Genomic DNA, 20,703 nt, shown 5'->3' with positions numbered 1-20,703 from the left:
GATAAAAGCAGTATGCTTTAATTTTGACAAATTGCTTTCCTTGGATGTAAAAAAGAATTACATTGGACAAAGATGCCAGTGTTACAAATAAAAATTTAAACCTTGAGAGCATTAATTTTAGGTGTGAAAGAAATGCACAAAAAAATGACAAGACTACTGGGCAACTTTCATTTAAATGATGTCACTCAGTACTACATGCATTCCTACCTAAAAGGAAGATACAAGAAGGGAGTAATTTCCCATCCCTTACTGGTGGAAACAAGGCAGAAGTGTTTCATTTTCTAAAATTGTTCTCTAATCAAATACATTTGGGAAACAAACCAAACTTCTACCTCTTAAGAGTCTTTAAAAGGCTAACAGGCACTGGTTTCTCCAAGAGGGCAATATAATATCCTATTTCTAAATTCACTTGTCCATCCTGTTCTCATGGTCTATTTATCAGGCTAAAATAGTGGTCCATGAAACACAGTTTGGGGAACATGCTGGTTATATCATTTCCTGTGTAACAATGTGACAGACCTTTCACCAGTCCACAATGTGTTGGCATTAATCATATTGTTTGCAAATTTCATTTTCAAATTTAAATCTAAATCTACTCTTATTATCTTGCAATCTGAACAATTTTCAACATGGACATTACCTTTAAAAAGTCAAGCTCAAATAACTCTTCCAGAAACCCTCCAATGTGGAATGGGAAGTCCATTTACGAATTTATTACCAACTCCCATTATTCTCTTGCTCTGGCTCCCAATGAAACTAAAAGCCTCAAAGTTAAACACAACTGTATGCCAATCCTGTTTTATTAGATTATAAGCTTGCTTTAAGCTTTTTATAGAGGCTAACATATTTTGGATTTCAAAAAGGAGTCAACCCTTAAATCAAAATGCATAGTATGCGTACATCTACCGCCCTTGCAGGAACCTATTTGTCTATAATAGTTCAGAAGAATCATATTATTTGTCATTACATAATTTTAGACAAAATTTCATATATCTTACTAGTGTGAGATTTAAATTTTTTATTTTAATTCAATTTTTCTATTTTCCCTTTCTATGAACCAATTGACAATATTTTCCTCTAAACCCAGTGCTCACTCTACTTGCTGTTTATACCTTATGGTTTATTGCTAACTGTAAATTCAGCTTTCAAAGAGGTCTTTCAAAAATTATTTTTTAAATACATAAGGCTCAGTCATAATTAAGGTAATTTTATAACAAAATATGATAGTTAATAATTGAAACAAATTTAGAGGAAGACTAAGAAAAAGTCACAACTACAAAACATTTCGTAAAATATACTTACTGTTTTCAAATAAATACAACAATTTAAAGTAACTGTCAATTTAAGAAAATTTAAGTAGCTGTTCCTTCCTGCTTTACAAATAGTTCTTGGTTTATGGAACAGATTCAATATGTGTTCAAATAATGAATGCACTAACACTTTTGGTTTTAAAAATTACCTCTCTTACCAAGTTTATACTATTCATTTATTTAGCAAACATTTTCCATAGATTGTACACAAAACAATTCTGCTTAGTCTAGAATGAATTACCAAAAGATTTTGTTTATAAAAATGGCTAAGAGTGGAATTTTCAAGTTAACTGGCTATTTTGGTTAATTGAGAGTTATTACTTATATCACGCTAATTCTTAAACATCATAAATTATAGTTAACCTGAAAGTCAGATGGAACATAATTTAATCTTCAGTGATTCAAGAAAGCTCTTCAAAATCTTACAGTACCACATGAACATCAGTTCTCAGCATGTAGCTCTAGGTTGGTTAGAGTTAGGATTGAAACTGTACTTAAAATACAACATGCCTCGGAAAGCACTTTAAAAATTCACATGGTCTGCTCATTTGTTTGCCATATTTTTTTAAGTACAAAATGTTTTAAAAACACTAAGAACAAGAGACCCAAACCTTCTACTTTGAAGTCCAGATTAAATGCATATTTATTTCATACAAGGAGTTTATAGTTAATTATATTATCTTTATATGCATTCTGGAACGGGCTATGTCTCCCTTAGAAATCTCTGAGGTACAGACAGGCACAGCTGCCTTTTTACCAATAGGATTTTAGAATTGGATAGAAGTGGCAATCTGACTGACCACAGCAAAGATCTTCTTGCACCCTATCAAATACATCTGAAACAACAAACCAACATGATGCTGCTGTGGGTTTCATCTCAGATGGTATTTGCCAGGGATTACAAAGTCCAGAGAGTCTGCATGATTTCTTTTTTTCTCTTGGATAAAGAAGGAGAAATTATACTCCTGGGCATATCAGTGCAGAGTTACACATGTTTGAACTCTTCAGCATAAAGAGAAAAATGGACAGGTGAAGATTTCATACTGAGTGAAATTTCTTGGCATAGAAATTTAACAGGGATATCTGACAAAGTTTGCCTCGGTCTATAGGTAGTGTTAAGGCAGATCTTCCTAGTCATTCTGGCTGTTCCTGCTGCAAAGAGTGATTTCCATTACTGGAGGGATCTCCCCTGATTTCACACAGATTTTTAGCTTCTCTGACATATAAACACCTACAGAAGTTTACCTTTAGGAACTGGTATGCAACTATCACAATCTTAAATTTATTACTCACACTTACAAATTGTGGCTTACTTTAGAGGTGACATATAAATGATATAAATGATGACTGCAGATGCTTGAGAACTATCTTAGAAAAATAGCAAGGCTTAAATGATTGCAAAACAAAAATAACTTACTACATCAGCATTAATGGGAATATACTCTTAATATAAAATTGAAATTCTTTTGTATCGAAAGAAAAAATGGAAATAAGGATAATTTTTAAGTATAAAGGATAAAATTAACAATTTGGCCATTTTTATTCTTGTTTTCTGTTTGAAGACTATGACCAAAAAGATATTTCTTGTAAGATAAAATTTGACTTCTATCTAGAGTCACATTGAAAGTGAAGAATATAAAATTTTATGAATTATATCTGCTCTTAAAATCTGACTTAATGAGACCTTTGTAAGATAGGATAATGTAGTTTGTTATAAAATTAAAGGTGCAACATTTGGTATATGCATTTATTTACATACATATACATACATACAAGCACACACACAAATCTGAGTGGTTAGCATCCACTCTATTATCTTGCAGTTAAAGACTGAACTTGTTAAAATAATCAATAATGCTATCAGAAAGAACAATGTATTTATAATTTAAATTCGGCGCTGAATTTTGAGTCACATCTCCTAAATGGTTGTTTCTATTTCTGCTGCATATCCTAACAGATATAAAGAACTCTTGGAGTTCTGCTAAAAATGGACAGAGAAGGCTGTGCCTGCTGCTTTCAAACTCTGTTGAAGGCTATAGTTTTTTTCTCTTTAATTTTGAACCTTACTCTAGAAGTTGTAAGACAGAATGAAGAAAAAAGCCTCAAGGAGTGCTTCCGTAACACTTAAAGCAAATGGGTGATCTATTCTATTTATAAAGTCCTTGGGGTTGGGGAGATGCTTGGTAAGTTACTTCAGGATTTAGTAAAACGAACTGCCAGCAAGTTCTTTAGGGCTATGGTAAGTTATCTAAGATAGAAGAGAAATTTAAGTTAGCTATAGACTTCCCTTCAAACCCAGAAGCACCTCTAGGCTGTGAGTAGGCTTCTTGTCCGGTTCCTGTGTGACATTGTAATTCTCATCCCCAAAACTTGCCTAGATAGAGCTAACCCCTTGTCACTGGTTCCTCGGCAGCTGGGAGTTTCTTCCCCTCTCTCATTTTCCACTCCTGTCAAGTCACTTTTCCCTAACTGATGACCAATATTCTCATAGATCAGAGACTACTGCTGTGCCTTCACCTTTAAGATAATGCTTTGGGCAATGATACCAGCACAAAAAGGAATGGAATTCCCTAAGCTCCCTTGGACATCAGTTTGGACCCCTATGAATTGTTTAGACATTGGTCTTACACAAAGCCTGACACATTACTACTTTACCCCACCTTCTCCAACCCCCTGCAAGACCTTTTTGAAGTCCTAGTTGTCTTCTCAGGAAGCCAGCACACATAACGACAAATACATCTTAATACTGGTATTCGGACTATCCTAATATGACTGACTTTGTTCTCAAATGCCAGGAACTGTGTAGTATATATACTTTAAGGGGATATGTCCATTCCTTGTATACTCCTTCATGACTAGGTGAGATATACACGCTAGAGATAATGCTTTAAGAGTCTACAGTCCACTGTAACAAGGAGTCCCTTTTTATGTAGACATTAAAGAAATAATTTGGGGGCTCAACAGGGCTAGGTGTGAAGACCAATGTTTATCACATGGATACAAACTCCGAGTTCAGGAAAAGAAGGCTTAACTGATATAAAAAGTATTTAGCAGGTAATTATTAACTAAATGCTTGTGTCCCCCCAAAATTTGTATGTTGAAATCCTAAACCGCAATTGATGGTATGAAGAGATAAGGGCTTCGGGAGGTAATTAGGTCATGAGGATGGAAGCATCCTGAATGGGATTAGTACCCTTATAAAAACAGACAGGAGAGCTTACTCGCCCTCTTGCTCTCTCTGCTATGTGAGAATACAATGAGAAGACCACAATCTACAAAACAGGAAGAATGCTCCTATGGCTAATGCCTGATCTTGGACTTCCCAGACCCCAGAAATGTGAAAAATAAATGTTTCCCAGTCTATGGTATTCTGTGATAACAGCCTGAAATGACTAAGAGAACACTTAATAGTACAGGTAGGAAAAATAAAGGGATGGGGAAGGATCCAAAAGAGAACTGAATTTTTCAGTCTCTTATTCATCACTGTGTCACTCAATGTTGATTTAAATATGTTGCTCCAGAATCTGGATGAATGTGGATAGTGAATTATACCTCCTCAAGGAAAGCACTCAACAAATACAGTTATGCATCACTTAGCAATAGGGATGCATTTTGAGAAATACATTGTTAGGCAATTTTGTCGTTGTCCAAACCTAGATGGTATAGCCTGTTACACACCTAGGCAATACGCTATGGCCTGTTGCTCCTAGGCTAGAAACCTGTTACTGCATGTTACTGTACTAAATATTGTAGGCAAATGTAACACAATCATAAGTATTAGTATATCTAAACACAGGAAAGGCATAGTAAAAATATGGTATAGAAGAATTTATAAAATGGTACCCCTGAATAGGACACTTACCATGAATGGAGCCTGTGGGACTGGAAGTTGCTCTGGGCGAGTCAGTGAGTGAGTGGTGAGTAAATGTGAAGGCCTAGGACATTACTATATGCTACTGTACACTACTGTAGATTTTATAAACACTGTATACTTAGGCTTCACTAAGTGTATTAAAAAACCTTTTTCTTTCTTCAATAATAAATTAACCTTAGCTTACTGTAACTTTACTTTGTAAGCTTTAATTTTTGACTCTTGGAAGAATACTTAGCTTAAAACATAAACATACTGTACAGCTGTATAAAAACATTTTTATATCCTTATTCTGTAAGGAGATAAATAATTTTCTATTTTTTTATTTTTAGACATTTTAATTAAAGAATAAGACACAAACACACACATTACCCTGGGCCTACATAGGGTCAGGGTCATCACTATCCCTATCTTCCACCTCCACATCTTGTCCCACTGGAAGGCTTTCAGGGACAATAACACACACGGAGCTGTCACCTTCTATGTCAACAATGCCTTCTTCTGGAATATCTCCTGAAGGACCTGCCTTAGGCTGTTTTACAGTTAAGTTTTTTTTTTTTTAATAAGTAGAAGAGGACACTCTAAAATAATGATAAAATGTATGGCATAGTAGGCTGGGCACAGTGGCTCACATCTGTAATCCCAGCACTTTGAGAGGCTGAGGCAGGCAGATCACCTGAGCTCAGGAGTTGGAGACCAGCCTGAGCAACATGGCGAAACCCAATCTCTGCAAAAGATAAAAAAAAAATTAGCCGGGCATGGTGGTGTGCACCTGTAGTCCCAGCTACTCAGGAGGCTGAGGCAGAACTGCTTGAGCCTGTCAGGTGGAGGTTTTGGTGAGCCAAGATTGCCCCATTGCACTCCAGCCTGGGACATAGAGTGAGACTCTATGACCAAAAAAAAAAAAAAAAAGCATGGTATAGTAAATACATAAACTAGTAACAGACATTTATTATCATTATTATTATGTGCGGTACATAATTGTATATGCTGTACTTTTCTATGGGTGGCAGCACAGCAGGTTAACATCAGCATCACCACAAACAAGAGTAATGTGTTGTGCTACAACTTTAGGATGGTTACAGTGTCACTTGTTGATAAGAATTTTTCAGCTCCATTATATCCTTAGCAAACTAACACAGGAACAGAAAACCAAATACTGCCTATTCTCACTTATAAGTGGGAGCTAAATGATGAGAACATATGGACAAAAAGAAAGGGAACAACAGACCCTGGGGCCTATTTAAGGGTAGAGGGTGGGAGGAGGGACAGGATCAGAAAAAAATAACTATTAGGTACTAGGCTTAGTACCTGGTTGATGAAATAATCTATACAACAAACCCCCACGACAGGAATTTACCTATATAATAACCTGCACATGTACTCCTGAACCTAAAATAAAAGTTAATTAAAACAACATTTTCAGCTTCATTATCATCTTATGGGGACACCATTGTATAGTGTGGTCTGTCATTGGCCAAAATGTCCTCATGCAGTGATGACTGTATTTATTCTATAGTAGGCAATGGGTTAGGCATCTTCTGGGGAGACTAGTAACAAATCTAGCAAAAAGATATGCTTTTAAAATAAATTAAAAATAATTAAACATAAGAAATCACTAGCTACTAAGTTTGAGTAATTTTCCATATATTTTTGCCAGGCCTCAGTTATTATTGTTTTTAAGGGTGACAAAACACTTTTACAAGGGACAATGCATTTTGGCATGCATTATTTTATCATTCCAAATCTGTCAGGTGGTATTTTTTCTATCTTATAGTTGAAGATATTGAATTAAAGAGGCTTTAGTTACTTGCCTTGAGCTAACTTCTTCTCATGCTAGGGTGAGACAGAACGCAACCCCAGGTCTTCTGACTATAAGCCATTGTAAGTTTACTGTGTGGAGAGAGTTCTGGTCAATATAATGAAAAACTGAATGAATCTCAGGCACGTGATGCCAAAAATGGATTTCTTCAGCAGTAACTGAGTTTCCTATTATTCCACAAGGCAGAGCTCATGCTCTGGAAGAGTGGTTGGCTTAGATATTTTACAATGCAAATATTTTAAGTATGCGGTTTTGATTTTATTACCCATTGTGCTTCATGTATCTTGTTCTATTTTCTGCAGCCAAGGAAAAATCTAGTTCTAAATCTAGATGAAAAATGTTCTTGCTAATATCCTCGAAATAAAAATAAACAATTTTTTTTTTTTTTTTTATTTTATTTGCTATTTAAATGCTTATGACATTGTTACGAATATTTTAGTTCCTGCTTCAATCGAATACCCCAGAATACGATAATAATCTATGTAATTGGAAATAACAAATCAAAACAAAAAACAGAATGAGGTGACATAGGATGGGCTTTTCAAGGTGCAAGAGTAAGAGTCATTTTAATGCTTCTCCGGGTAATCCATATTTTTAGGGCACAATTTACTGACTTTTTGTTTTCCCTTAGCATGGTATAGGGGGTAAAAGATTACTCACTGTGCTCTCAAGGAACTTGTCTATCTAGAAGGCAAAACTGTTCCATACTATATTTGACTACATTAATTTGGCTCTTATATTAATAAGAGCTTCCTAATGTTTTGGAAATCATAATGGAAATGAATATTACCTGTGTCCCCACATATAGTGACTATAAATCCTACTTTAGATTTTTTTAAATTGTTTTATGTTATAGAAATGATGAACATTTTATCATTTGAATCATTTTTAAGTCACTTACTCAGTGGCATTAATTACATTCATGTTGTTGTGTAACCATCACCACCTCTATCTCTAGGACTTTTTCATCTTTCCAAACTGAAATTCCACATATATTAAACAATAACTCCCCATTCCCCTCGTTTCACCAGCCCTTGACAACCACCATTCTACTTTCTACCTCTATGAACTTGACTAATCTCAAATAAGTGGAATCAGAGTATTTGTCCTTTTGTGTTTGACTTATTTCACTTAGCATAACGTCTTCAAGGTTCATCCATATTGTAGCATATTTCAGTACTTCATGCCTTTTTAAGGCTGAATAATAAACTGTACGCATAAACCACATTTTGTTTATCCGTTCATTCATTGGTGGGCATTTGGATCATTTCCATCATTTGGCTATTGTCAACAATGCTGTTATGAGCATTGGTGTACGAATATCTGTTTGAGTTCCTGCTTTCAATTCTTTTGGAGATATACCCCAAGGCAGAATTACTGGATAATATGGTAACTCTATGCTTAATGTGTGGAGGAACTGCCATAGCGTTTTCCACAATGACAGCACCTTTCTACATTATCATTAGCAACATACAAGTGTACAATTTTCTCTGCATCCTAACACTTATTAATTTCCTACTTTAGAGTTTAAGCTTTTTAAAGACATGAATTGTCCCATTTATTTCCCATGCTGACTAGCACTTTTACATACTATCAGCACTCGATAAAAGTTTGTTGAATAAATAGTACTGCTAACTTCAAATATATACAGCAATTGAATTAGCTGTTAATCAAGAATTTCCAGACAGAAATCTTTTTATATTTGGTTGAGACTTAATTTTAGAATACTGGTTATAAACTTCTTTGTTTTCTTATAGCACAAGAATATATATTAGAGGAGATAAAACTATATGAAGAAAACAATAAAATGAGAAAAAAGAGTTACAAGAAAAAACTGATATTGTAGATTCAAATAAATTTAATTATTTTAAAGACACATGCACACGTTATGTTTATTGCGGCACTATTCACAATAGCAAAGACTTGGAACCAACCCAAATGTCCAACAACGATAGACTGGATTAAGAAAATGTGGCACATATACACCATGGAATACTATGCAGCCATAAAAAACGATGAGTTCATGTCCTTTGTAGGGACATGGATGAAACTGGAAATCATCATTCTCAGTAAACTATCGCAAGGACAAAAAACCAAACACCGCATGTTTTCACTCATAGGTAGGAATTGAACAATGAGAACACATGCACACAGGAACAGGAACATCACACTCTGGGGACTGTTGTGGGACGGGGGGAGGGAGGAGGGATAGCATTAGGAGATACACCTAATGCTAAATGACGAGTTAATGGGTGCAGCACACCAACATGGCACATGGATACATATGTAACAAACCTGCACATTGTGCACATGTACCCTAAAACTTAAAATACAATAATAAAAAAAAGGATCCTTTTAACTGTAATCACATTCTAGTGATACGAAAGTAGGCTTACTTTGTTAAATTAAAAAAAAAAAAAAACAGCAAGGCTGTGAGTAGAGAATTTTAAACTCTTGCTACTTCATCTAAATGTGAGGATTAATTCTGTGTGGGTTACTGAGTGTGTAGGCTTATATGGATGAGACAGAGTGAGTGTGTGGGTATGTCAGTTTGTGAATGCATTTGTTATAAGTGCAACACAGGAAATAACCACAGAGTAAATGGCTTCAGAGTTGCAAGGAGAAACTTTCAGTTAACCTTCAGACTAGTAGTATATTCTATTTACAAAAGCCAGGGAGATTTATAAAACCCTTCCCACTGCCACACTGCAAGGCATTCTATAGAAGGTAAGCATATTTTGCAGAGAGGACACTGGGGAAAGTTAGCCATTTTAAATTTCAGCATTTGCAAGATCTGAAGCAACTAATAGGAACAGGGATATTTAAAGGTAAAGAAAAGCCACTGATCAAAGTCTGTACTTTAAATTCTCAAAAACTGATGGCAAAAAGACAGAATTTTTTATATAGTTCCAATAGAAGAAAACGATCTACACAAAGTGGACTAAAATGGACAAAATGAAACCTAAAAAAGGATTAGCAAATAACAAAGAATAAAGCAACACACCATAAATCAAGGACACATTTTCTAGCCATTCATGTCTAAGGGTATTTATAGAATCTTAGTAAAGATCCACACTCTGGTTATAACTATGTATTATTTGTTTTATACATATATACATATTTTAATATATCTACCCATAATTCTACTCCAGTTAACTACCTAGTAAATTTCATAGTTTATACATTTTAACTATTTATTGTCCTCCATCCCCAGAAGTGTAAATTCTATAAGAGTAGTGAATTTTTATCTCTTTTATTCACTGCCATATTCTCCAAACCTGAAACAATACCTGGCATGTAGAAGGTACTCATATATATACTTTTTAATGATTCCAGAGCACAGGCTCAGCTTAATTTCCACTAATTATTTTCATTGCCTTTATAAAGTCACAAGTACAAAGGACTGTTGTAGGTATCATAAAGGCCTAAAAATGACCTTTATTATAATTTTAATTTGGGGGATCAGAATGGGCAGAACAGATAAACACTGTCTGTTAGTGGGCAAAGTTTAAAAAACTGACTCCTTGTTTGGATATGTGAACAGGTAAGACCAATTAGAGTACAAAGGTAAGACATCTCCTTATGTGCCAACTGAAAAGAAACTACTGAGTTTGAAATAAAAATATTTATATCATTTACTCATATTTACAGCCACTAGACAGAATTCAAGTTCAATTGCATTTAAAGAAATCTCTGCTATTGGTGGGGGGCACAACACATGTGAAATAAGCAATTTATTAAATTTACTTTTAAATGTATTCTTTTTTTTCTTTTTGTAATATTTTCCATTATCAAGGAGTTAACTGTTTTAAGTGGAGATATAATTCACATAGCAAAACTCACCATTTTAAAGTGTATAAATCATTGGTTTTTGGTACATTCGCAAAATTGTGTAGCCATCACTAGTAATTCCAGAGCATTTTCATCATCCTCAGAGAAATTCTATCCGTAAGCAGTCACTCTGTATATCCCCCCAGCCTCTGGCAACTACAGACATACTGTCTATAAATTTGCTTATTTTTACATTTTGTATGAATGGAATCATAAAGTATATAACATTTTATGCCTGGCTTTACTTCTTTTGTTTAACTAAAACTGCCTTACCTTTTTTGTTCCCTAAACCTCCAAAGATATCATTATCTTTCTCTCCTCATGTAGTATATTAAACTCACCCATCTTTTGGTTTCCACCCAGACCCCTTTCATCTAATCTCATTACTGCTATCTATTCACTCATTATAATGCAGATCACAATCTGTCTCCAGCCTTTCTAATACTATGGCCAGGCCACATCCAGACTCTCACTGCCCCTTACCTAGAACACCTTTTTGCTCCCAGTCTCCTCTCTCCAACCATCCTACAATGTTGCTCTTAAGCATCTTTCTAAAGCACAACTCTGATTACATCCCGATCCTGCTCAAAAGCTTTTATAATTTGGTCCCAGCCTACTTTTCCTATTTCTATCTTTTCTCCCACTCCCTAAACTACAGACAAACTAATTTTGGTGGTTTCTCCCATACTACTTTAATTATCAATTTGCTTGTTTGTCTCTGCCATAAATTATAAGTTTTAAAAAATATATCAATGTGAAAAGAGAGATTTATACAAATAAAAATGTTCAAAGAAATTAAAGGCAGCTATGCCATAGAAAGATAAAAGTAGACTTAGTAAGATTTTTTCAGCGTGGTTCTTATTACTAGAAATCTCTGGGGACAAAGGTAAGGTGCAGATAAATGTCAAATATAAAAAATTACCAATAGCATCACAACTACTTCAAATAATGGCATATATCTGGGTTCTGTATCAAATATATATAAGTTAAAATTTTAGACCTTTTAGTTCTCATGCACTTGTAGCTAACAACAGCAGTAGGTATCATATTATTATTAGTTCCACATTACCACATGGAAGAACAGCTTTTTATTTTGTGGTGAATATTTTATCAATATGACATTCTATCAAACAAAAGCAGAAAAAAAAATTATTTTTTTTTAACAGAAAGCAATTCTGTGGCCCAATCAAACAAAAGACAAAATCACAGGGCCAGATTCACCCTGATAATCTCAGGATTTGATCACATACAGCACCCAACACACAGAGAGGACATACTTAAGAGAGGTTTTCCAATAACTTTATCAAAATATTTGAATAAAAAAATCAATATTGGACTCATTAGTAATTTTTAGAAAATGTCTTCAGTTATTCCACAATGTGAAGATGATGTAAGCTCATATCCAAGGAGCAATAAGCCATAAACTAAACAAAATGTATGAATGAACATATTTACACGTTTGCCCATACAATCCTGAGCGTAACTCAGACTCTGAAAAAAAACTGGTGGGCAAAGAAAACCTTTTCTAAAATTCAGGACAAATATAATTGCTCGGATTGAGAGAGAAGAAAAGTAGGCTAAAAAAAAAGATGTTTTCTGTTTTATAGATTTTTCTCTTGGGTGTAATTATAAAGCGACATTCAAGTGCAACCAATGAAGTACCTATTTTTTCACTCACAAAATTCAAAGACATCAGCAAAACCACCTATGTCAGTAATAAAAATAAAAAGTCTTTGACTTTTTAAATGTTATCATACTGTCACAGTGGAATAAAATTAGCTTGAAAAATGATCTAAAGGCACATGATGCAGTTCATTATGTATAACAGCAACAGCAGCGGTTTCCCAGTGTTCATAAAGGCTGCTCCATTAAATTTACCTCCAGTCAATAATTAGGAGTCCACAAATAAACCTGGGCAATTAAATCAATACAGCCTGGCAATTATATTCCAGAGTCCAGGCTCAGTGGCACAAAAAGGCACTATATCAAGCTGCAGTATTAAGCAGTCTGATGCCATTTTCAACAGAATTTTTTTATACTTACTGGACAGAATAAGCATACATTCAGCTAATGTAGAATGTATGTATATACCTCTCCACGTGTTAACCAAAAAAACTCAGGTCTAGTGTCAGTACAGTTTTAGTAAAATTTAACAAAGCTTTACACGTACAGATTTATTATTATTATTTTTATAGCCATAATTATGATAAAATTTCTAATTCAAATAAATACAGGCCGTATTTACAAAGTGAACACTTTAAAAAGTCATTAAAAAGTTTATTTTTATCATTTTCAAGTTGAAAAGAAAAACCTCATTACAATCATTATTGAATTCTGTGATGTGCCAGCCACTGAGCTAGGTTCTGGGAGTACCACATGATTAAGAAATGGCCTCTGTTCTCAAAAGCAAGTAGTCAGTGTAAAAGGCTTTGTCTAGCACCTGCACATCTACACCTAAACAACTTTAAGCAAATGATTTTTAATCACCTATTGTTATTAAAGTGATTCCAGACAATGTTTCAAAAATATATCAAACTGATACTAACATGAATAGTTTATATAGTATTTACTTATTCTCGACTTTACTAAAAACACAGAAAGTGATACTTGTTAATATAAATGTGAAATAATTGCATTTAATATCAGTTTCTATTTTTAACCTTTACACAGAAGCATTTACAATGACTTTCCAAAAATCACAGGACAATTTCTGGGGTATTTTGACAAATATGTTTTGGCTTTTATTTATTCCAGTCCATTTAAAAAATAAACAATTAGGTTGAGCCAAAAGAACTACAATGAAAAAGTTTTAGAATACATTACACGCTGTCAGTGATGTCAAAACAAAAGCTGGCTATGACTAGAAAAGCAGGGCTCTCACCTGCCAATAAACTGCCCTTGATCACTTACAAGAGGGGCGCATCCCAGCAGACTATATGTGTATTAAAAAAATACTTGAAAGGGAAGAAAAAGTATCACACAGGTCACAGCAGCAGTCTCAATAGACCCCTCAGGGATTTCAACTCGTCTTGGCCTTGTCATCCTCTATGCAGCTTTCCACTCGGCCCAGAAAATGTCGATAGGAAAATGTTTGAGGGGCCTCTGGTGGAAATTTTTTCATTCTTTCTGCATTGACAGGATGCCAAATCAATATTTACTTCCCACTAACAAGCTGCTCGAGGTCTCAGTAGAAAATATTGTAGAGAATGCGGGAAGACACAGTAATAAACAGCTGTCTGGCTGTGAGGAAAACATGAATTGACTGGAAACAGGTCCATAGTAAAAGGTCACTGAAACCCATGAACTCCTCAGGTGTCCATATCAACTACTAACTTTAAAGACACATAATAAAGAATCTCTTTTCCTAAGAGGTCTGAGAGAATGGATCCTTTTCAGTCTAGCAAGCACAGAGGTTGACTCAATAATTTAATTAATGCATTTGCTAAGACCCATGTTGGCTCCATCCCAAGGCATTTGTTTCATTTGTTAAGTCCAAAAGTACAAATAGAGGGTTAACTTTCTTTTCCACCTATTGGAATACTTCTTTACCTAACAGAAGTAAACAATGGGGAAGTGTTTACAAAAAGTTAGACATCTGGTGAAAATGTAAGGCTTGGAATTCTTATTCGGAAGCTTAATATATGAAACAGAAAAATGAAATACCTGTCCTTCAAGAAGTTTCTGAATGTACAACATCCATTCCTTGTCATTTTCAGCATCAATTTTTGTTTTTTCAATTTCCTAAAGAAAAAAAATAAAAACACTGGTGTTAACGAAATTTATATGAACTTGTTTACACTATTAGATACTGAATAAATCTGGAGTAATATCAGTAGAATTAGATTCAACAAAGAACAGTCTGTCATCTCAAAGTAGAAATATTTAAATCCATGCTCTTTAAAATTTAATTTATAGATACTACGGAAGATATAGCTGTATTTATATATTTCACAGTAATTCAGAAATATTTAATTTCTACCTTCACAATGGAGCTCAAAGTAGGGGCTAATATGGGAGTAAAAGCAATTAAAGTGAAAAATAAGATGGTGTTACATAAAAGAATCATTTACAGGTGACTCTCGTGAGATAACACAAAATCTAATAATCCAAAATCTGACTTGTCAGCAGATAACTAAGGAGTAATTGTTCATTACAAACAGAATAGAACATGGCATGACTCTGGTATATTTAAATGCTTGTTGATTCAAACTATCCAATAATCTACTGATAGGCAAGGGACACTCCAACTTAAAGTGCTGTAGGTCACAAAGTATTTTCAACCCATCAATTATCATGACAGAATATTTCTGGAATAGAAATGTATTCACATGTACAGTTGGTGATTCACTTGAAATTGTAATTCAGTTTACGAAAAAAAAATTGACTTTCCAAGAAGGGAAGGGCGTGAGAAACTATTATTTGTTGAAATTTACTGTATGGCAAGCATCATGCTAGGCACTTCAGATAGGCTATCACAGTTTCTGATGTGAATTTACTACAGTTCGATATAGTGTAAAGAACATAAATCAGGTGATCTGGGCTCTGCTTGGGCAAATCCTTGGACCTCTGGAAGGTTACAGAATCAGTCTAAATAAGCTCTGGTCTATAATGAAATCTAGTAAATATATCAAAATGTACCTATCCCTCTTAGAACAGTGTGTTTATATCTCTTATTCTTTCAGGAGGAACTTGATTTAAGATTGTGTGACATGCATGTTACAGTGCTGTGTACTCTGTCTTCAGACTCCACCTGCCCAGAGGCAGAGGTGCCATTTATTCACAGACATGCACCATCTAGTCTTCGGGGCTATCAAGAGAGATCCTTTTCTAATTCACACATTCAAAGAGGACAACTTTTCTGATTTGCTCATTCAAAGACGGTTTTTTTTTGCTAATTTGTTAGCCCAGAGAGTGCATCATTTTAGAGATTACCTGGTCTCAAAAAACATGGTGGCTCTGTGTTCCAGAATATGTACATGTGTTAGCATCAGTGCATACGTGTACATGTAAACACATACATGCACACAGCCATACTCACATGAGACACTGTGCTAAATCTGTGTGTTTTAAAATTTCTAGGCAACAGTAGAGGCCTTACCCTTACATTTTTGTTAGGTTTCTCATCAATCAACATATTTTAATTAAATGCCTATAATAAGGCTTAGTTAACACCCTTGCCAGAAGTAATATTACTCCCATGTGTCTTACATTTGGTACTATATGTGATATTGTTCTTATACTTCAAAGTTTAGAATTTGATAGAAAGTCGCAGACATTTTGACATAGCTGCTGAAAACAGAAACTGGGAATTCACCCACTGGATGAAAATAATACCTGTAGGATTCCTTTTAACTATTATCTAAGGATTCTTGGTAGTTCAAAAATCTTTACATATTGTAGATTTTGCCCTATTCCAGAAGATCTTTCAGAAGCTGATGAGGGGGCCAGAGGATGATCTCATACAGACACCTAAGTCTATCACTGAACAAATATTTGTTGAGAAGCTGCTAGTGCCATCATCTTTTAGCATTCCAAAGGATAAAAATCTAATATTCATGAATTAAAGCTCAGAGCCATAGCAGGATAGGAATGAGCATCCTACACATGTTTCACAAAAGACTGCCTGGTATGAGATTCTGCTGTTTATGAGGCAGTGGCGATGTAAAAAATGCAGTGTCTTTCCCAGGAGGTGCTGAAATGCTATTAAAGACTATACCTGTATGCATATAAATTCACTCAGACAGAAGTATTATACTCAATTTTAAGCAATAAATATTTTTCAACAATATATTTTCAAAGCGTACATTGGTGAATAATTTTGAATTTAGCTATGAAAGCCAATAGATTTGGAACTTTTTAAAAAATCTCACAAGGAGAAAAAAAACTTCAAATCAATGGAGACTCAGCTTAACTAAATCCACTTAAGCTAGCTTAATTAAGTATACTGGTTTACATGATATATAATATGATTAAATTAAAGAAAATGGAGGAGATAGGAAAGAATAAATGAATTGAATAACAAGTAATTTGAAAGGTTGTAAGTACTAGTTTACTTCTATATTATACAGTTAAATTTCTTTAAAGGCTTTTTGAGTTGGTTAATACTTGATGTGTATCTTTCAATGGCACTTTAACAATCTTACCATCATTAATACTATCTTAAAGATGAAATTCTAAGAGGTAGAAAACAAATAAAAATATGTACTTAAGTCCAATGTGTAATAAACCCTTTACTAATAAATATTTAAATGATCTTACCATTTCATCTTCTGTGTCTAATATTTCCTCTAAATCTGACCGTGAAATGTTCAGGATAGAAGCTGCCAAGGTCTGGGCTTTATGAGTTGAGGTTTTACAGGCGTCCCTGTTTTTCTTCGTTTTTTTAAGCTCTCTTATTTGTCGCCTTACCACATGGACATCATTTTGTAACTCTTTGGCCAAAGCCTGTAACATATTGGAAAGAAATTGAGCTTACATGAAAGTCATAACGAAGACAAAGCAGTAATAACATAAAAATATGAAGATACTAACAAATCATTTTTTTACTAGGATTACTCTGGTTTTAATTTTTCTGGAATATAGTGGATTGCTCTTTACCTATTGTCAGCATGCAATAAAAGTTCTCTTCAATGAATACTTAACCAACTTGCTGGATTAAGCAAAGCTCCCCCATCCCTCTTTCAGATACACCAACTGGTATCTTGCTTGGTGAATGCTTAGAGCAGGCAGGCTATTTTTAATCAGCACAACAACTTCCACTAGTTGACCTAACACTAAGAGTCAGGTTCTAATTATTCCTCAGTGTGCATATATTATTTGTAACAGGTTAGTTGCATAATTCATTTAATGGTTACATAAACCAAAGAAAGATTACTGCAGAAAGAACTGTTTCTATTTTATCCATAGTAGATTACAAATGCTTTGGAAGAAGTTGAGAAGGACAAATTGGGTCAAAGTTCAATTATGTGTGGTAAATTATGTCTGGGCAAGACAACAGTAAAGGATTGAAGAAAAATCATTAAAAAATCAAGAACTGCTTCACAAGCCTTTAAGTTGCCTCTTTGAGAAATCAGTAAAAGCTAGCCCATACCACACCTACGTGTGGGTAACAAAAAGTTACTCCTTAATTTGGTTGGACAGAGTGCCTCTGTACATGGCTTTGTGAGCGGAGAGCAGATTAGTTAGATGTTTGGGCTGTTTCCAATCTTTCGTTAGCACAAGCAATGTTACAATAAATAATGGTGCTCAGACATTAATTTTGCATCTCCAGGATATATGGCTAGAATTGAAACTGCTGGATCAAAGGGTGTGTATAACTATAATTTTGACAGCTGTTACTTAATTCTATCCCTGTTCTCCATCCAAGAGAGTACTAATATATATCTCCACAAAGAATGTATAAAAGTATGTTTCTCCACACAAATAGCAAAATACCAATAGTTATTTCAGAGTAGCTTGTGTTTTCACTGTATTTTAAAGTTTCATTTCTCTCATTATAAACAAAGTTGAGCATCAGCCTTAAGAAATAATTATATTTTCTTTGTCATTTTTTGGTTTTTCTTTGGGATTTATAGGAGTTCCTCATGTATTAGGGAAATTATATTTGCCTATTGTGTATATTTCAATTATTTCATTATTTGTTCTTTTTCTTTTAACAGTACTGTTTGATGTCAGAGAAAAATATTTTTAATTTTGTATGTACTCAAATTAATGAATCTTTTCCTTTCTCGCTTTTGAATTTAGTGGGATACTTTAAAAAGCATTCTCCACAATAAGGTATATAAAAATACTTTCAAACCACATTTTTTTTGCTAGTTTTTTATTTTTCAGTTAAATTTTTTATCCATTTGTAATCATTTAGAAGATTATTAAATAAAATCGTACTCACTTGTCCCATCACCGCTTAGCAAATAGTCCATCTTTCTCCAAGTGATTTCATAAATGTTTATGCCAGTGTCTGAACTTTCTATTATGTTCCATCTCTTTTTATTAGTTAAGTTTTATATTTGAGTATATTTTAAATAATGAGGCTTTATAACAAATTTTAACATTGGGTAAAGCTATCTCTCTCTTATTACCCTTCTTTATCAGATTTTTCTTGGTGTTCTTGTTTGTTTGGTTTTCCATATGAAATTCACATCCAGCTTGTGTAGATTCTCCGCCCCTTAAAAATATCTTACTGTGGTAATTTTATTTCAATCATGTTACGTTTTATTTGGATCATGTTGACATTTTGGAATGCTGAGTCTTCCTAATCAAAGAACATGGTATTCCTTTCCATTTGTTTAGGTCTTTATCTGTGTTTCAAAGGATTGTTTTAAAGTTTTCTCTTTATAGATCTAGTTTATTTCTGGGCATTTTATTTTATTTTACATATATTTTCTTATTTTTATAGGAGTTTTTCAGTTGATTACTTTTTCTAGGAATTCAAATAACTAACTGCAAAGACTGATAACTTTATCTCCTTTCTTAAATCTTTATACCTCTAATTTACTTTTCCTTTCTTATTATAATACCTCTCAGTTTGATCATGTGTTGTCTTCCTAATTCCGTTTAGTTGTCCATCATGTTTTCTTATAGTTGACTGAACTTGAAGAGGACTAATCTGAATTTGTTGTCAGTTTCTATATATTCATTTACTTAGGGTTAATTATTTGAGCTTTATTATTTTCCTTTGATTATGTCATTTTTCCAGATTATTCATAATCCCAGTATCCTTGTACTAGTGTCTGTACATCTAAGGAAGCAGCCACTTCTTCCAGCCTTTACAGGTTTTCTTCAGCAGGAATAGTCCTTCACCAGTCAGTCCTACCTTTGGATCTGAACAGGCCAGCAGACAACGTCCATGGGTAGGCAGGCAGTACTTGCTGTCAGGTTCTCTAGCTGGGCAGGGCTGCAGCCCATACTGCTAAGGTCAGGTGGGGCCACTGGTTGGGCTCTGCAGTCAGACAGGGCTGCTGGCTGGGCTCTAGCATTGCTTCCTGTTGGGCAGGATCACAGGCTATGCTCATTGGCCATGTGCTGCCATGTGTTAGGCTTTGCAATTGGGCTACAGGTAGGCTTCATAATCATCCACAGTTGGGCGGCATCCAGGATAGGCTCTCTGGTCAAATATTGCTGCTGGTTGGACTCCTTGCTCAGGCAGGGCTGCACATTGGGCTGCATGATGAAGCAGGGCTGCAAGATGTACTCTGCAGTTGGGTGGGGTCATTGGCTTGGTTCCCTGTCTGGACAGGACCACTGGCTTTGCTGTGTGGTTGGTCAGTGTTGTTACAGGACTCCCAGGTCAGGCTGGCTGCAAGCTGGGTTCCACGATTAAGTGGGGCTACAGGCTGGGTTCCTTGACCAGGTGAGGCTGTTGATGTGCTCTGCACTTGAGCTCCCTGGTTGGATGGGGCTGTCAGCTGTGCCCCATAGTTGTTGGGGCTAAAAGCTGCACTCCATTGCTAGCCAAGCTCCCTGGTTGGATGGGGCTGTCAGCTGTACCCCATAGTTGTTGGGGCTAAAGGCTGCACTCCATGATGAGGTGAGGTAACTGACTGTACTCTGAGGTCTGGCAGGGTCAATGGGTTGGCTCTCTGCCCAGGCATGGCCATAGGCTGTGCTTAGCAAATGGGCAGGGCTGTGGGCTGAGCACTATAGCCAGGCGGGGTTGCTAACTAGGCTTCTTGGTTGGCGGGATCCAGACTGTGCCCCGTAGTTGGGTAGGGACTGTGGTGTGGCTCCCTGCCTGGGTGGGTATGTAAGCTGGGATCTGGGGCTGGGAAGGTTGCTGTTCAAGGTCTCAAGGTGGGCAGGGCCAGAGGCTGTGCTCTGGCAAGATTGTCAGCTTGGCTCCCTGTCTAGGCAAGGACTTGACAAATTTGTTT

At 35.2% G+C, this 20,703-nt stretch overlaps 1 protein-coding gene across 4 annotated transcripts in view; it reads right to left on the bottom strand.

Annotated features, from left to right (window-relative positions):
- CNTLN (centlein) overlaps positions 1–20,703 on the bottom strand; it is a 369,700-nt gene that overhangs the window by 2,938 nt on the left and 346,059 nt on the right. For all 4 annotated transcript variants that reach the window (XM_030817536.1, XM_030817587.1, XM_030817638.1 and 1 more), the window contains 2 exons: positions 17,093–17,278; positions 14,498–14,575 (listed from right to left, as the gene is read on the bottom strand). In XM_030817536.1, the coding sequence (XP_030673396.1) occupies positions 14,498–14,575; positions 17,093–17,278 (264 nt within the window). The remainder of the gene's footprint in view (positions 1–14,497; positions 14,576–17,092; positions 17,279–20,703) is intronic.

This window comes from Nomascus leucogenys, chromosome 1a (assembly GCF_006542625.1).
Source record: "Nomascus leucogenys isolate Asia chromosome 1a, Asia_NLE_v1, whole genome shotgun sequence".
Lineage (NCBI taxonomy): Eukaryota > Metazoa > Chordata > Mammalia > Primates > Hylobatidae > Nomascus > Nomascus leucogenys.
Note: the sequence above shows the minus strand (reverse complement) of the source record. Positions and strands in the feature narration are given on the sequence as shown.